Here is a 15,964-nt window from a genome sequence, read left to right on the forward strand (position 1 = left end):
CACCTGGCCTGCGCTCATTTCTGGAGAACTCCAGGCGTGCGTGCGTGTGTGCATGCACGCGCGCACGGGGCGGTGGCGTAGGATTGTGTCTCCCCATCTCCCTCCCATGTCTTAGGCTTTGTATTTTCTTCCTTTCGATGATTAGTTGGGTGGCAGCTGAGGGACCACAGGGCACGTGCTAGGTGTTTTAGGAGCTGGGTGGCAGGGAGCTGTCCTCTCTTCCTGGCAGAAGGCTGGCATCTCTTGCCCCTGGGAGACATTGGCACCGCCCTGCCGCAGTCACCCTGGTGACAACTTAGGTTTCCTGTCTGCATTCAAACCACTTAGAACGTTGTCCTGGCGAGGAACACCCCAGGCCTTCAGCTGAGAGCCCCCGTGTTCGCACTGGGTTCCTGGCCCTGAGGTGTCACCCCTACCTGCTGCTCCACCCGACCCCCTTCCGCCCCAGGCCCCTCATGCCTTCCCAGAGGCGGCAGCAGTCTCAGGCACTGTTCCGGAAGGCTGCAGTCACAGCCGTCCGCCCTCTGCTGTGCTCTCCGGAGGAGCAGGCCCTGAGAGCCAAGGGCCGGGCCTTCCCTCCGGGAATTCTCCTGTTTATTGTGCTGTGCTTCCAGGGAAAGCATCGTTCGCGTGCGTGCGTGCATGTGTGTGCGCGTGTGTGTGCGTGTGTGCGTGTGTGTGTGTAGCTATGCTGAGAGGTCACAACCGTTGCCGCCTCTTGAATGCCCAGAGATGCCACTCACTGTCCCAGCCTCCATGGGGACCCTGTTGCCCCACTGTTTTTATTCTGCTACCACTGGGAGTTGCTGCCTGCGGTCAGCCTGCCGGTGACCCTCACCACCTGTCCGATGTTCATTCCTCCCCGTCTCTGTCTTCCACGCCCTGGTCATGTTTCCAGCCTGGGATGCATCGTTCCTCCTCCGGCGCTCTTCCCAGATAGTGCTCAGTAACAAGCCAGCCGCCTTGAGGGGGCTGTCTTGCCAGCCCTCGCAGTGCTCCTCCCTGCCCTGTGCCCCCCTCCTGTCTGCTATTCCACCGTTCCACGCCCTTCACCCCTTGGATCGTAATGTAAAATTCTTTTACCATGTTGAGAAATTATTAAAAATACAGGTACTTGGACCTCTTTCTAAAGTTGCAGACCCTGGTGCCATGCTCTGGTGGAAAGGACAAAACCATGGGTTTGTGCACGCATGTGCAGATCTGCCTCCATGGTCACCAACCTGCCCACGAGCGTTCTTTAGCCCTCCACCCTCCAGGGTCCTAGAGAGACTGAGGCTCCTGCCCAGCGCAGGGGGGGCTCAAGTTCAGTCTAAACACTGAAGTTGGCTTTAGCCAGACTGGCTTCTGTCCCTTGCGCCTGTGGCTAGAAGGGTCCTGTCCTCCCGGTGATACCCAGAGCTGCCAGTAGAGGGCACTGTGCCCCACACCCTGCCTTGTCCTCCCTAGTTCTGGCTTAGGCCTGAGATGCCTGGTCTTGGGTTCACATTGCTTGGAGGGCTGCCTAGGACTCCTGATCTCCCTCTGAAATATTTTCCTCCACTCTCACCTTGCAAGCAGGGTTTTAGGGGCTTAGTGGTGATCCCTCTGCGGTGCTCTCTGTGCAGGGTGATAGCACGGTCTTGGCTGCCTGCCCTGTTGGTGGGCTGAGTACTTGATGTGTGTGATTCCTGAGATCTCGGCTTACAGAGCTGGGTTCTGTGTACAAATCCAAAGGCTCAGCCCAGGACCCACCTGGGCCTTTCTCACCACCTAGACAAGGCTTGAGGCCCCAGGCCCTGCCTCGGCTGGGCCCCAGCAGAACTGAGTGCTGCCTACCCAGCAGCAGTGGACATGGAGCTGGCAGGCCATGCTGCCTGGCCATGGTAAGGCCTGGGAGGGTGCAGAGGCTCTTGTGGCTGTCCCAGGCAGCAGCTGGAGTTGACCCTTGTCCCACAGTGGATGCCAGTACTGCAGCTCCTACCTGCTTCCTGGCGGAGCTCAGGACCATGAGGCTCTGCATTTGGAAGGAGCACCTTGAGCCAAACTGCAGGACAGAAAATTGGAACTGAATTATAAAACAAGGTCAACTATGCTGCCCAACCTGCAGGGTGGCGCTCTCTCCGTTCCCCTCCATTCCAGTGAATGTAAGGCCACCCTGAGCGGCTGTCCGGAACCATGGCTCGCACTGTGACTCCCAGGGTGCTGCTGGTACTCCTGGGCTGTCCTGTCACTGTCCTCCCTCTGCCCTGTGTCCTGCTGACCAGCAAGACCTTGCCAGCCGGCCTCCTGACTGCCTGTCGACTGCAGCCACCTCCCAGTCCCGGCCAGCTCTTTGCAGACCTGAGCCCAGAGGAGCTGGTGGCCGTGCTGAGCTTCCTGACCGCTCGGCTGGGCCCGGGCATGGTGGACGTGGCCCAGGCCTGCGTCTAATCGGTGGAGCTGCAGCTGCCGCTCAAGGCTGCGGCCCTGGCTCACATGGATGCAGGGGGCCCCCACCTGCCGCAGAGGCCCTGGCTATCATGTTCTTTGGGGCCCAGGCCCAGCCCCACCTCACCGTGGAGTGCTATGGCGGCCCCTGCCCTCCCGCCGGCGCCCCCTGCTGGGAGCTTTTTGCAGATGTGGAAGCAGGTGAGAGAGGTGGAGCTCCCCAGGTCACCCAGCTTCCTGGCTCCCGTCTTCAACTACAGCGCCTGCACCCTGATGCCTCTGCACACCACCCTCAGGCTTGCACGCTGGGGACCGGGCCACCTGGATTGGCCTCTACTACGATGTCTCGGGCCTCGGTGTCTTCCTGCACCCTGTGGGGTTGGAGCTGCTGCTGGACCACAGAGCCCTGGAGCCGGCCCGCTGTCCAGCAGGTCCTCTCCCTCGGCCGCTGCTATGCAGACTTGGGCCAGCTAAGGTGGTCAGGTGCCTCTGCTCCCAGTACAGTGTGCGCGGGCACTCGGTGGTGTCCCCACTCTGGACCTTGACCTGTGGCCTTGGGGTGTTCAGTGGCCTGAGGATGTTTGGTGTCTAGTTTCAGGGTGAGTGCGTGGCCTACAAAATCAGCCTCCAGGAGAGTTTGTGTGTGGTGCCGACTCGCCTAAGACCGTAGTGACCTGCTAGGTGGGCAGCACCTGCAGGCTTGGTTGTGACAGCCAGACCTGGTGCAGCCATAGACTGCCCCTGCCAGGCCGCCACCATGGACACACGCACGCTGCAGGGGTGGTGATGCAGCTGTTCCCAGGGCCGCTCCTGCGCAGGCACCTCCGCTGCATTGAGAGTCATTTCCGTGGGGTGTGGCCGGCTTGGCCCTTGTATGGTCAGTGACCTCTGTGGGGAACTACAACTATATTTGGGGCTTCATGCTGCACTCCAGTGGGGCCTTGGAGGGGCAGGTCCATGCTGCGGGCTACATCAATACAGCCCTGCTGCACGGGGTGTGGACACCCTCCGCTTTGGGAACCGAGTGGGGGACCACATGCTGGGGGGCACGCACACGCCTTCCACTTCAAGGTGGACCGGGATGTGGCTGGAGCCAGGCGAGGACGGAGGGCTGGGCCAGGTCGGGGCAGGGACTCCATATCCGATGAGAGGCTGCTGGAATCCGGCCAGTGGTGCCAGGGGCTCTGCCTGGCCCTGTCTCCCGCCCCGCAGCCTCACTGTTGTGAAAGTGCTTGCAATACGCAATGCTCGTGTCTAATGCCTCAGCCTCAGGCCACCAGGCGCCTCTCTGGGGAGGCCAGATGGGCGAGAGCCGGCCCTTCGCCTCTTGCCCACTAATTCCAAAGGCTGGGTGAGCAGAGGCAGACACAGGAGGGTGGACCAGGGCATGGGTGACTGTGGCTGGAGGTGCTGCACCTTGAGTGCCCTCATGAAGAGACCACTCACTCCTCGTCACGGTGACGCGGGATGTGGCTGGCTGGCCGGAGGCTCGCCGTTGAATGTGGGGGGATTTCTCAAGGGAGACAAGCTCAGAGAGGACTTGCTGCTCCTGGATTTGGTTGACACAGGAAAGTCCCATCAGGTTACGGACTCAGACCCAGGAGCAAGTTAGAAATCCACCAGGGCCTGACCTTACAGCGGGGAACAGGAGGAGGCCGAGGAGGGTTCGAGCAGCCTGCAGCGCCAGTGGCAGGGCTGGCTGTGGGAGGGGAGGGAGGAACCGGGACGCCATTCAAGCGGTCCTGTTCACCGGCCTGCTGTCCCGCGCTCGGACTGTGACGCTTGCTCCCCTGCTGGAGGTCGCTCCTCAGCACCCCTGGCAGTAAAGACTCGGGAACACCCGGTTGAGGATGGGTGTGGGGCCACATGGTTAGGGGCGAGCTCTCCTGCCCCGCACAAGAGTGGCCCCCACCGTGCTTGCTGACAGCCTGCAGGACCGTAGATTCCGAGGCGCTTCAGACAGTGGAGAGACAGACTCTGGAAGGAACCACTGCCTGCTGCCTCGTGGGGGTGGAAGGCCGAGGAGTCCCAGAGCTGGGCGGATGGGGGGGTCCTCCCAGCTGGCCTCTCCATGCATCCCCTTCGACGTCACGGCGCGCTCAGGTCCCAGGCAGTGCGAGGTGCTTTTCCGACTGTTGAGCTCGGTAACAGCTCAGCTTTAATTAGGCCCAGAGCAGAGCCTCAGAGTAACAAGAGCACGAGACCCAGAGGCCGCTGGGTCCTTGCCTGGAGCACTTGATGTGACGGTAGCAGTTTTCTGCTCTGTGATGTTCTACATGGCCCTCCAGCTGGATGTGGGGAGGAGTGCTCTCAGTGAGGCTGCGTGACTGGGGAACTGAAGCTGTAACTTTTTTTTTTTTTCTTGGTAGTTTTGAGATAGAGTCTCACTATGTAGTTCAGGCTGGCCTTGAAGTCACAGTGATCCTCCTGCTTCAGCCTCCCAAGTGCTGGGATTACAGGCATGTGCCACCAGCCCAGCTAAAGTTTTAAATAGCCACATGGGACTTGACCTACTGGACAGGGCAAGTTAGAAGCTGGACTAGCACTGGCCCAGCCCGCCCAGGTCCAGCACTGGGCACAGACTCTGACCCTTGGATCAGGTCACTGCTGTGGACACCCTGGGGAAGACGAGGGACCAGACAGCGACTGGACCTGGCACAGACTCCTCTCCTTCCCTTCCCTTCCCCTGCAGGGCTGTACAACTAGGTGGCGGCGGAAGACACGGTGTTCAAGCCCGTGGCTGCCCCCTGGAGCCCGGAGACTGGCTGCAGTGTCTGCAGCTGACCTGGCAGGTGCTGGGCAGGGAGGAGCTGGCAGCATTTCCTTGGGCAGCCCCTCCCCCGCCACCTCTACCTGGCTTACTAACCAGATGAACGCCTGGGGTCACCAGCACGGGCACCCAGTGCAGATCCACAGCGCCCTGGCGTCCACGTGCCCCTGGAAAGCAACATTGAGAGGCCCCTCAGCTGGAGGAGGTGAGGACAGGGCTGGGGGCCAGGAGGGAGTGGCCCCAACTCGGAACCCACGGGTGACCTCCCCCAGGTATGCCCTCAACCCGGTACATCGGGGGGCAGGGGCCTCACGGAACTGGGTCCAGAGGACTTCTGGGCCTACAGGCACTTGGTGTTCTCCACACCGCCCTCCCACCACAATTCCGGCCAGATAGCAGCTCGATGTGACCCGGAGGAAAGAGCAGGAGCAAGGAGCAGCAGCATCTGTTACCACAATGACCTCTGCTTGCCCGTGGGGGCCTTTGCCGATTTCACCAGCACAAAACCCTCTTAGGAGAGGTTGGTAGCACAGACCGTGCCCGCCATCCTGGCTGCCGGCCTCCAGCCATAGGTTGGAGGGAATGGTTTCCTCTCAGATTTGGGGTCCAGGGCTCATGCCTGGGGTGGCTGAGGAGCCCTGGACACAAAGTCATGTGCTTGCTGTGTGGACCAGGGCTGGGCAGAGGCTGGGCAGTGTAGCCCTGGAGGCTGGTTCTTCCAGTCCTGCCTCCCTCGCCATCCAGCTCCTCCTCCTTCTGCAGGATCTGGTGGCTTGGGTAACAGCCAGCTTCCTTCACATTTCCCACTCTGAGAACATCCCCAACACAGTGACTGTGGGGAAAACAGCTGGCTTCTGCTCCAGCCCTGTAACTTCTTTGATGAGGACCCTCCATCTCTGTCCCTGACAGCATCTACTTTGACAGGGACCAGGATGCCGGGCTCTGCAGTGCCAACCCTGTGGCCTGCACCCCCTGATTTGCAGCCTGCATCCCCCACTTGCCCCCTTTCACTTACCAAGGCCTCTAGGCCTGCAGTGGGTGCGTCAGGACATCGGGCGTGGGGGACACGTGTTCCTTCCCCTCGGTCACCTGTGATTCTGTCACACCTGCTCCCAGAAACAAAACTCCCACAATAAAGGCCCACACATTCCTCTGGTGAATTCCCATTTTCTGCTCAGTTTTTTTACGTGATAGATTTATCAAAATGATTTTGAAATAGTAGTACAGAAACACCACAAATCCTCCCCCTCAGAAGTAGCTGGTGTTCACGTGATACCAGACATTCCCTCGTGCCTGGGCCTTCTGAAGGAAGTGATAATAAAAAGTCTTCCAAGAATTTCCCTTGAGTTGATTCTGTTTGACTTTTTAAGTGTCTACAGCACCCTGGGGAATATGGAGGAAGCAGGCCAAGGAAATCAGCGATGGAGGAGAGAGGCCAGGCCCGGAGACCTGGCCAAGGAATGTTGCTGGCTCTGGAAGCTGCAGGGGCTGGAGGTAAGGCATCCCAGGGACAGCAGAGAGGACATCTGGCCCAGCGGAAGTGGGGGTGGGGATGTAGCAGGCTGGGGGGGCCCGGGGGCTGCAGGGGGACCCTGCTTCTCCCGAGGGTGGGGCCCCCAACCAGCCGCCCCACCCCCACCCCAGGCTCAACCCTGACCCAGAGCAGAGCGGAGCTGGGAGGACAGAGCCATGTACGGTCTGGAAATCACAGAGGTGGCTGAGACCCGCCCTCCAGCCTGGCCCAAGCCTGCGCCCCACCTCTCCCAGCTTCAGTCTCACCCGCAGCCTGGCTGCAACCGCTGGGAACCTCAGTCTGATGCTTGGCCACTCGGCTAGCCCAAGCCCCTCCAGCGCTGGCTGGGAACTCACAGCCCCAGCCTAGGGGAAGCCTGGCTGCACTCAAGGGAGCATGAACCAGAAGACCACCCTGGTGCTGCTGGCGCTGGCCGTCATCACCATCTTCGCTTTGGTTTGCGTCCTGCTGGCCAGCAGGAGTGGAGATGGGCCCCAACCTGGCCAGCAGCCCCCATGCCCGTCAGCCGCGCCCACTGCCCAGGCCCACATGCACCCTGGCCCCGGCCAGCTCTTTGCAGACCTGAGCCCAGAGGAGCTGGCGGCCGTGCTGAGCTTCCTGACCCTGCGGCTGGGCCCGGGCCTGGTGGACGCCGCCCAGGCCCGGCCCTCGGACACCTGCGTGTATTCAGTGGAGCTGCAGCTGCCCCCCAAGGCCGCGGCCCTGGCCCACATGGACGCAGGGGCCCCTCCACCCGCCCGGGAGGCACTGGCCATCGTGTTCTTTGGGGCCCAGGCCCAGCCCAACGTGAGCGAGCTGGTGGTGGGGCCACTGCCCCAGCCGTCCTACCTGCGGGACGTCACCGTGGAGCGCTACGGCGGCCCCCTGCCCTACCACCGGCGCCCTGTGCTGGCCCGAGAGTACCAGGACATCGACCACCTGCTCTTCGACCGAGAGCTGCCCCAGGCTGCGGGGCTTCTCCACCACTGCTGCTTCTACACACCTGGCCAGCTGGTGGCAATGACCACGGCGCCCCGTGGCCTGCAGTCAGGAGACCGGGCCACCTGGTTCGGCCTCTACTACAACGTCTCAGGTGCTGGCATCTTCCTGCACCCCGTGGGGCTGGAGCTGCTGGTGGACCACGGGGCCCCGGAGCCAGCCCGCTGGGTCGTGCGGCAGGTGTTCTTCCAGGGCCGCTACTATGAGAGCCTGACCTGGCTGGAGCACCTGTTTGAGGCCGGCCTGGTGAAGGTGGTGCCCGTCCCTGACAATGGCACAGGTGGGGCTTGGTCCCTGAAGTCGCCGGTGCCCCCGGGCCCAGCTCCCCCTCTGCAGTTCCCCCCACAAGGCCCCCGCTTCAGTGTCCAGGGCAGTCGCGTGGCCTCCTCCCTGTGGGCCTTCTCCTTTGGCCTAGGAGCCTTCAGTGGCCCGAGGGTCTTTGACATCCGCTTCCGGGGTGAGAGGGTGGCCTACGAGGTCAGCGTCCAGGAGGCCCTGGCCGTCTACGGGGGGAACTCCCCGGCGGCAATGCTGACCCACTACATGGACAGCAGCTTTGGCATTGGCAAGTACTCCACGCCCCTGGCCCGTGGGGTGGACTGCCCCTACCTGGCCACCTACGTGGACCGGCACTTCCTGGTGGGATCTCAGGCCCCCAAGACCATCCGAGACGCCCTGTGTGTGTTTGAACAGAACCAGGGCCTCCCCCTGCGGCGACACCACTCAGATTTCTACTCCCATTACTATGGGGGCGTCGCGGACACGGTGCTGGTGGTCAGGTCTGTGGCCACCCTGCTCAACTATGACTATGTGTGGGACGTGATCTTCCACCCCAACGGGGCCATCGAAGTCAGAGTCCATGCCACGGGCTACATCAGCTCCTCCTTCTTCTTCGGTGCTGCCCAACGGTACGGGAACCGAGTCGGGGAGCATGTGCTGGGCACGGTCCACACGCACAGCATCCACTTCAAGGTTGACCTGGACGTGGCAGGTGAGACTTCCGCCAGGGTGAGAGTTCTGTAAGAGGCGCTGAAGAGCGGTCCCCATTTGCTTTGGGTTCTGTGTAGTTTTTCCAGGACAGAGCCTTGTATCCCAGGCCTCCCTCTTAGTGCAGGAGAGCGAGCTGGCTGCTAGGTTTGTGTGCATCTTGCTCAGCCTCAGAGTGCACAGCTGCTGGCCTCCTCTTTTTTTTTGGTACCGGGGATCAAACTCGGGTCCTTACGCTTGCGCAGCAGGTGGTGAACCCACTGAGCTAAATCCCTGGCCCTGCTGGCCTCCTCTTGACAGCCTCAGGAAATCTTGGGCCTGGGCTGGGCTGGGCAGGGGAGGAGGCAGGGCTGGGTTTTGGGTCCCCGCTGCCTCTCCTGTCCCATGTCCCGCCACTTCCCTGTGTGTCTGAGGGTGAGTGCTCCGGCGCAGGACCTGGATGCCCTCTGCCTGGGCCCAGGCCAGCCTGAGAGGCCCCTGCTGGTGCTGTATCCTGTGATGGAGCCTCCGTCTCCCTGATTTCCTGCCTGTCTTCAGGCGCCATTCACTGGAGCGGGAGGGCAGCGTGGACCCCATGCGGAATTCTGGGAAGCTCCTGGAGTGGCCGGAGAGGAGACGATGCTCCTTGGTGCCTTGGGGTTTCACCTTTGTCTCACTTTCCTTCTCTGCACTGAGTTCAGCACACGTGTTTCTGTCCGGCTTTCGAAGTAGCTCCGGACTCTGGCTGGTCCTGCAGCCGCCCACTGCCCGCGGTGCCCCACCCTCTCTGAGCGAGCTGTGCTGGACGCTCTCAGACGCCGGGTTCACGCTGTGCCCAGAGCCCCGGTGCCAGCCTGCTGTGCGCCCAGCCTGCTGCTCCCCGCACTGGCACCACCTGTCACGCAACCTCCCCTGTCCTCCCACAGCTGAGGCCCTGTCCCCATGTCCCTGGCACTCACTCAGCCCTCAGCCGTGTTGGCTTTGCCCTGGTGACCGCCTTGGGCCAGGCTGAGGAGTCAGCTGCCCCACGCAGGCCAGGCAGTGCTCTGCCTGTCTGCATCCCCGTGGGCGTGGGAGGAAGTGGTGCCCTTTGAGCTCTGTCCCTGGCAGTGCACACAGATCTCTGGCTAGGGGACGTGGAAATCCTGGAGGCCTGCAGAGAGGGGGTGCGGGGCCCCTCAGCCCGGCTGCTCTGCGGCCCCCACACTGACGCCAGGCGCTGCCTGTCCACCCCACACCCCCACAGGACCGGAGAACTGGGTCTGGGCCGAGGACCTGGCCTTCTTCCCCGCGGCTGTGCCCTGGCGCCCTGAGCACCAGATCCAGAGGCTGCAGGTGACCCGGAAGCTGCTGGAGACGGAGGAGCAGGCCGCCTTCGCCCTGGGCGGGGCCACCCCTCGTTACCTGTACCTGGCCAGCAACCGCAGCAACAAGTGGGGGCACCCGCGGGGCTACCGCGTGCAGACGCTGGGCCCTGTTGGGGAGCTGCTGCCCCCGAACAGCTCCGTGGCGGGGGCCTTCAGCTGGGTCCGGTGAGTGGTGGTCAGCAGCAGGGGCCAGCAGGGGACCTCTGGAGGGGCACAGGGAAGAGGCCCAAGGGTATTCGGGGCAGGGGAGCTGCCAGGGTGGGCACTGGCACCCATTTGGTCTTGGAAGGCGGAAGTGGAGGAGGAACTGCCCCGTTCTGGGGGAGGGCCGTGTACGGAGCAGGGACGGGGAGGGACAGACGGGACTGTACGGCCCTAGCAGCTACGTGGACATGGCGTGGCCCTCAGGCCCCTCTGTCACAGTCAGGCAGTGGCAGGACAGGGTTAATGACCAGTGTCCCCTCAGGTACCAGCTGGCCGTGACCCGGCGGAAGGAGGAGGAGTCCAGCAGCTCCAGCATCTTCAATCAGAACGACCCCTGGACGCCCACCGTGGATTTCGCCGATTTCATCAACAACGAGACCATCACGGGGGAGGTGAGCTGGCCCGGGCGGGGACAGGCAGGTGCAAGCTCTGGCCTCATCTGCCCCAGGAGGTTCCCCGAAACCCCTCTGGTCTCCAGTGGAGCTGGTTTCTGCCTTCTGAAGTGGGTGGAGCTGATCATGCATGGTGGGGGGGCCGGGGGGGTTCCAGAGTTGGGAACTCATGTGCAGACAGTGGGGTCAGGCCCGAGCCTGTCCCCACACCTGGAGCCCTGTAAGTGCCAGCTGTGTGGACTGGTCCTGCCTGGCCCCAGGACTCAAGGGGGCTGGAAGCTCCCAGGGACGAGCATTGATCCCGCACTCCCAGCCTCTCGCACTCCTGCCCGGATCAGGGAAGGGTGGATTTCTCTGAGTCAGCCTGCTTTGGCCTCCCCATCCCTGATTGTCTCCCTCTACCCTTCATTCCTGCATGATAGTCTGGAAACTCTCAGGGTGGCAGAGGGTGTCACCCTCCGGGGTGCATGCCAGAGGATGGGCGACAGGGTGGGAAGCGGCCAAGCTGCAGGCTCAGGCCAGGCATGGGGAGACAGCAGCTGCTCCCCGTCTGAAATGGGTTTGATTTCTTGGTCAGAAGGAAAAACTACTCAGACTCGAGACCCATGGTCAGTGCACTGAGGCCAACCTCACGGGCCGCTGTGGGAAGCGGGCAGGCGCGTCTCCACAAAGCCGGCCTCAGGGGCTCCTTTCCTGCCCCTGCTAGGATCTGGTGGCCTGGGTGACAGCTGGATTCCTGCACATCCCACACGCAGAGGACATCCCCAACACGGTGACGGCGGGGAACGGGGTGGGCTTCTTCCTGCGGCCCTACAACTTCTTTGACGAGGACCCCTCCTTCCGCTCTGCTGACTCCATGTACTTCCAGGGGGGCCAGGACGCTGGCGCCTGCGAGCTCAACCCCCTGGCCTGCCTGCCCCTGGCCGCCGCCTGTGCCCCTGGCCTCCCTGCCTTCTCCCACGGGGGCTTCTCACACAACTAGGGGCAGGTGAGGGACAGCCAGCCTGGCCCCCGCATCCTTCCTCAGCCTGCTGTCCCCTGCACGGCCCTCCGTCCCTCTGTCCTCTGTGCCCACCCCCTCTGGGGGCATCAGAGCCTGGCTGCCTGTCGCGGGAGCCCGGGTACTGCTGGTCCCGCTGTGCCGAGCCCCAGCAGGGAGGAGGGGGCGGCCCAGGCAGAGCCTGAGCGGCGGCCAGCTGTCCCCAGATGAGACCCTTTTTGATGCTTTCTGGCTTTCCCCAAACCTTTCAGCCTGCCTGTGAGGATGCAGTGGGGTCATCCCCTAGAATCCCAGGGTAGGTCCACGTGTCCCGCACACACTCAGAGGAGCCAGAAGGGACCGTGTGCCCTCAGCCTCTCATCCACGTCCCTGCCTTGCTGGCCTCCCTCTGGGTCCTGAGGGGATGTGTCTCCCTGGTGTCCCTAGCCCTCACTTCTCAACTGCAGTCTCTCCTGGTCCTGAGCCTGTGGAAGTCTCAGAGATGCCAGGGTGCCTCGTGGGCAAGGCCTCGTGTGCCTGTCATTTGTGAGGAGCAGTTGTGCCCAGCCTGTCATGCCTGGGCAGCAGGTATCTGTGGACTGCCCCCTGTGTCTGCTTCCTGCCTTCCACTCCCTTGAGGAGGGTGCTTGTAGTGAGAGTAGCAGCTCCAGTAGCTGCACCTCACCTCACCTGCACTGCAGGTGATGCTGGGAGTGCCACGACGAGGAGACCGGGCATTTATCTCTAGGCCTGCAGGTGACCAGAGGGGCACCCAGCAGGAGAGAGCTGGGACAGGAATGAGCCTGGACACCCATGAAGCAGAAGTCCTGGAGACTCCGCCCCCTGAGCCAAACCGACCAATCACCCACAGGCATACAAATAAGCCGGGGCCTGGCATCCTGGTCTGGGCACCTGGCCCTGCTGGTCCCTCGCTGGTCTGCACAACGCAGGGGGACAAAGAGGGGTCAGTGCCGTGCATGCCGACGACGCCATGTAACGCAGCTAACAACTCGTCCTCTGCCTTACCGTCCTCGGGGCCTCATCTTCCAGCATGAAGGCAAAGTGTAGATTGTGAGCCTGTGCCCCGTGTGTTGAGTTTAGGGAGAGGGGAGTCGTGCACACCTGCTGTCCCCACAGTCAGCCTGTGTTGTTCTGATGCGCTCAGGGAGGGGCCACCACCCTGACCTTGTGTCTGTTACTGAGTCTAATAAATAATAAATGGGCCCAAACCAATTAGAACTGGCTCCCCCCCCGCCCCCGCCATGTTTCATGGGTAGGTGAAAGGGGTGGGTATAAAGCAGGTTAAGGGAGAAGCCCACTTCTCAAATTCTTTTTTTTTTTGGTACTGGGGATTGAACTTAGGACCTTGTGCTTGTGAGGCAGGCGCCAGAACCACTGAGCTAAATCCCTGGCCCACCCACTTCTCAAATTCTTGACACCCAGAGAAGTGGGTTGGCCCCTAGAGCTTCCTTGGCCGACCTTTCTTTCTTTCCTTTTTTTGTTTGTGTTTTGAGATGAGTCTCTTGCTATGGAGCCCCAGGCTGGTCTGGACCTCAGCACAATCCTCCTGGCTCAGCCTCCTGAGTGCTAGGATCACAGGTGTGCACCACTATGCCCAGCTCCTTGGCCCCTCTGTTAACTCTGAGGAAATGCTCAGCCACACTCACCCCTCCAGCTCTGTTGGCAGTGGGGAAGGGGCTGGGCGGCCAGGAGGCCACTTGGCCAGAAGTGCTCGGCTCCTCTTGACCCCTCTTGGAATGCAGAGCTTAGGGCTCCAGCCTTCTCGACTCCTTTTCTTTTTTTCCCAGTACTGGGGATCAAACTCAGGACCTTGCCCAGGTCAGGCAGGCGCGGTGCCACCGAGCTACCTCCCCGGCTCTTCTTTACTCCCTCTTAGGGCTGGTGCCCGTCCGTGGTGGCTGCCAGCCGGAAGAAGGGCAGGCAAGGTGGTGCTGCCATTTGTTCTCTTGCCATGGCTCCTTGGACGCCATCTCTGGAGCTGAGGCCCAGCCTGTGTGTGCTGCGTGTGTGTGTGACTCTGTGAGAATGTGTGATGGGTTTCTGAACCCCTCGACCAGGGACGAGGGCCCTGCCCCAGGGCCCACTGAGGGGAGGACAGATATCAAGGGGTTGGGACATCTGCCCTGCACGGGTCAGGAGGCGGTCAGAGACTCAGATTCCTCATCTCCATGGAGCTCGTCTGGAGCCTTGGCCACAGACTGTCAAGTGTCTTGGCGTGAACAGTGCCCGGGGCGCCACTGCGACAGAAGGAATGGGTGCCCCCGAGATCGGTGCCCTGATCCTTCGGGTGGGGGCCTGTCCTCAGAAGGAGGAGCTGGACGGGGGAGCCCGCGGCTCAGGTGACGGGGGCTTCCCTGGGCTGTGGACACGGGCACCCGTGAGGGCTCCAAGGGCTAGGACAGTCCCTTCACGCATGCTGAGAGTCTGGGGGGGGCCCTAAATGCCGGGCTGCGCTGGTGCCCAGAGACAACTTCTGCCCTCAGACCAGAGAGGCGGTACAGGCTGGGGGTGTGGTGACAGTGAAGGACAAAGGACCTGAGGGCTCTGACTTCCTGGGGGCAGTGGCTCCCTGGGCCTCTTCGATGGGGCCAGGCTCCACAATGCACAGCCTCCTTCCCCGGAGGTGAGGCCCAGCCTTCAGCTCCTTCTGGAAGGACCTGGAATCCACCAGGGCCTGTATCGTCAGTCTTCACCATAGTGGCTCTGCTAGTGACGCTCACCCAGCCCAGCCTCCCCTGTCCCCTGCTGGCACCTCTGGGCCCCGGCCACCCTCTGTCTTGCCGCCCACCCCTTCCTCAAGGAGTCTGCACCTCCTGGTCCACACTGGGCCTCTCCGCTCATGAATGCCCGGCCGGCTACGCTGTCAGCCACAGGAAGTCTTGGACACGTCCTCTTGCCACGTGCCCAGCAGCCCAGGAGCCCAGTCAACTCTGCCTTGAGGTGACCTTGGGGTCACCATCCCCAGCCTGGCCCAGGCCTCAGTCTGGTCTCTGCCTCTCATGGCTCCCACCCAAGCTCCAGGGGACTTGGCACCCACAGCCGCCTCTCTGGCGTGAGGGGCCCAGCTGCGGGGCCCCAGACCGGAGAGCACCACTGAGGCTGGTGAGGCGCCCTGGGATAAACTCATCTTCTGCAGCCCACAGAGCCGTGGCCACAGTATTTGCAGAGAAATATGCCGGGGCGTGGCGGGGCGTAGCGTGTCAGGTCCTGTCACACACAGGTCTCAGGGATACAGGGCGTGTGATCTATGGATGATCCAGGGCCTCCAAATAACCCAAATAATGTGAGGGAAACACTGTAACTCCCACCCTGCTGGATGTCCAGACACGCCGAGTTCTGGTTTTCTAAGATCGAAGAATAGATTCTAGGAGCAACAGAGGTTAAGAGAAGGAAGAATTTATTGGGAGAAAGAGCTTCTGTCTGAAGGACAGAAAGGGGGGCCGGGGATGTAGCTCAGTGGTTTCGCCACCTGCTGTGCAAGTGCAAGGGCCTGAGTTCGATCCCCGGTACCAAAAATAATAATAATAAAATAAAAGACAGAAAGGGGCCAGGAAAGTGAGCTGCCCACCCACCCTGCTTCTCAGAGGTGTTTTATTGAGCAAAACCAGGATGTGAGGTGGGTACAAGGGGGCACAAAACTACCGTCAACTAATGAGGTCACAAGTACAGTTGCTTAGTTAATACTGATCCAGTGGGAAATCACCCGGTGGAACGAAAATATGCTCAGCCAATAAGATTACAACAAGTAGAGTCGCATAGGTAATACTGGTTACATGGGCATCAGATGTGGAAGCACGTCATGCAGCAAGCTACGTGGACCAACTGAAAAAGGATTTCTGGGAGGAATGGGCTAGGGAGGTTCCGGTCCCCACCCAAGGCAATTGAGTCCTATTCAGGACGGCAGTCACTGCTGTTCATCCCGAGGGGGATGTGGGTAGAGTCATTTCTGTTTTTCTTGAAGCCTGGCCTTTAGTAATGAGCCTCAGGCTACAACTGTCTTTTGTTCTGGCTGCGCCCACCTAACTGCCCCATTGCAGTTCTAACCGGCTTAGCTGTCTACAATACTAGGGGCTCTTAGACCTGGAGAATTAAGATGCGGGCTTGCTGACTCCCGTTGTAGCAAAGGGTTTTGCAGCACTCATCAGTAATTTATTTATTAGGCAGAAATATAAAGTACACACTCAAAGAAATAGAGTGTGGGCCAGAGAGAGAGAGAGAGGCGCATTGTGATCGGAGCTGGGTATATGTATGGGCCCAGGGTGTTGTCAGCGTGGGTGATCTGGGCTGTGTGTCCCTCCCGTCTCCCAGCTCGCCCATGGGGGCTCCGTCAGAACGCAAGCCAGGTCC

The 15,964-nt window shown here is 61.4% G+C and overlaps 1 protein-coding gene and 1 pseudogene across 2 annotated transcripts; both read left to right on the top strand.

The window, feature by feature from the left end:
- Positions 1–143: 143 nt before the first annotated feature.
- LOC110344825 (amine oxidase [copper-containing] 2 pseudogene) lies at positions 144–5,131 on the top strand (annotated as a pseudogene). Its single transcript, XR_015447711.1, has one exon. The product of XR_015447711.1 is annotated as an amine oxidase [copper-containing] 2 pseudogene (transcript).
- A 1,954-nt stretch (positions 5,132–7,085) lies between these two features.
- Positions 7,086–12,835, top strand: LOC101709673 (amine oxidase [copper-containing] 3). The gene is made up of 4 exons (XM_087202232.1): positions 7,086–8,679; positions 9,901–10,186; positions 10,488–10,617; positions 11,324–12,835. The coding sequence occupies exons 1-4, from the start codon at positions 7,086–7,088 to the stop codon at positions 11,597–11,599; spliced, it is 2,286 nt and encodes a 761-aa protein (XP_087058358.1). The 3' UTR covers positions 11,600–12,835.
- Positions 12,836–15,964: the final 3,129 nt, after the last annotated feature.

The sequence above is a fragment of the Heterocephalus glaber genome, unplaced genomic scaffold (genome assembly GCF_053883595.1).
Source record: "Heterocephalus glaber isolate CG9 unplaced genomic scaffold, H.glaber_assembly_v1.0 deba00001773, whole genome shotgun sequence".
Taxonomy (NCBI): domain Eukaryota; kingdom Metazoa; phylum Chordata; class Mammalia; order Rodentia; family Bathyergidae; genus Heterocephalus; species Heterocephalus glaber.

Bases quoted from the DNA above. Each gene is read 5' to 3' on its own strand.
- LOC101709673 (XM_087202232.1), top strand. From the start codon at position 7,086: ATGAACCAGAAGACCACCCTGGTGCTGCTGGCGCTGGCCGTCATCACC. The intron at 8,680-9,900 runs GTGAGACTTCCG...ACACCCCCACAG, and splicing joins GGTTGACCTGGACGTGGCAG to GACCGGAGAACTGGGTCTGG. The intron at 10,618-11,323 runs GTGAGCTGGCCC...TGCCCCTGCTAG, and splicing joins ACGAGACCATCACGGGGGAG to GATCTGGTGGCCTGGGTGAC.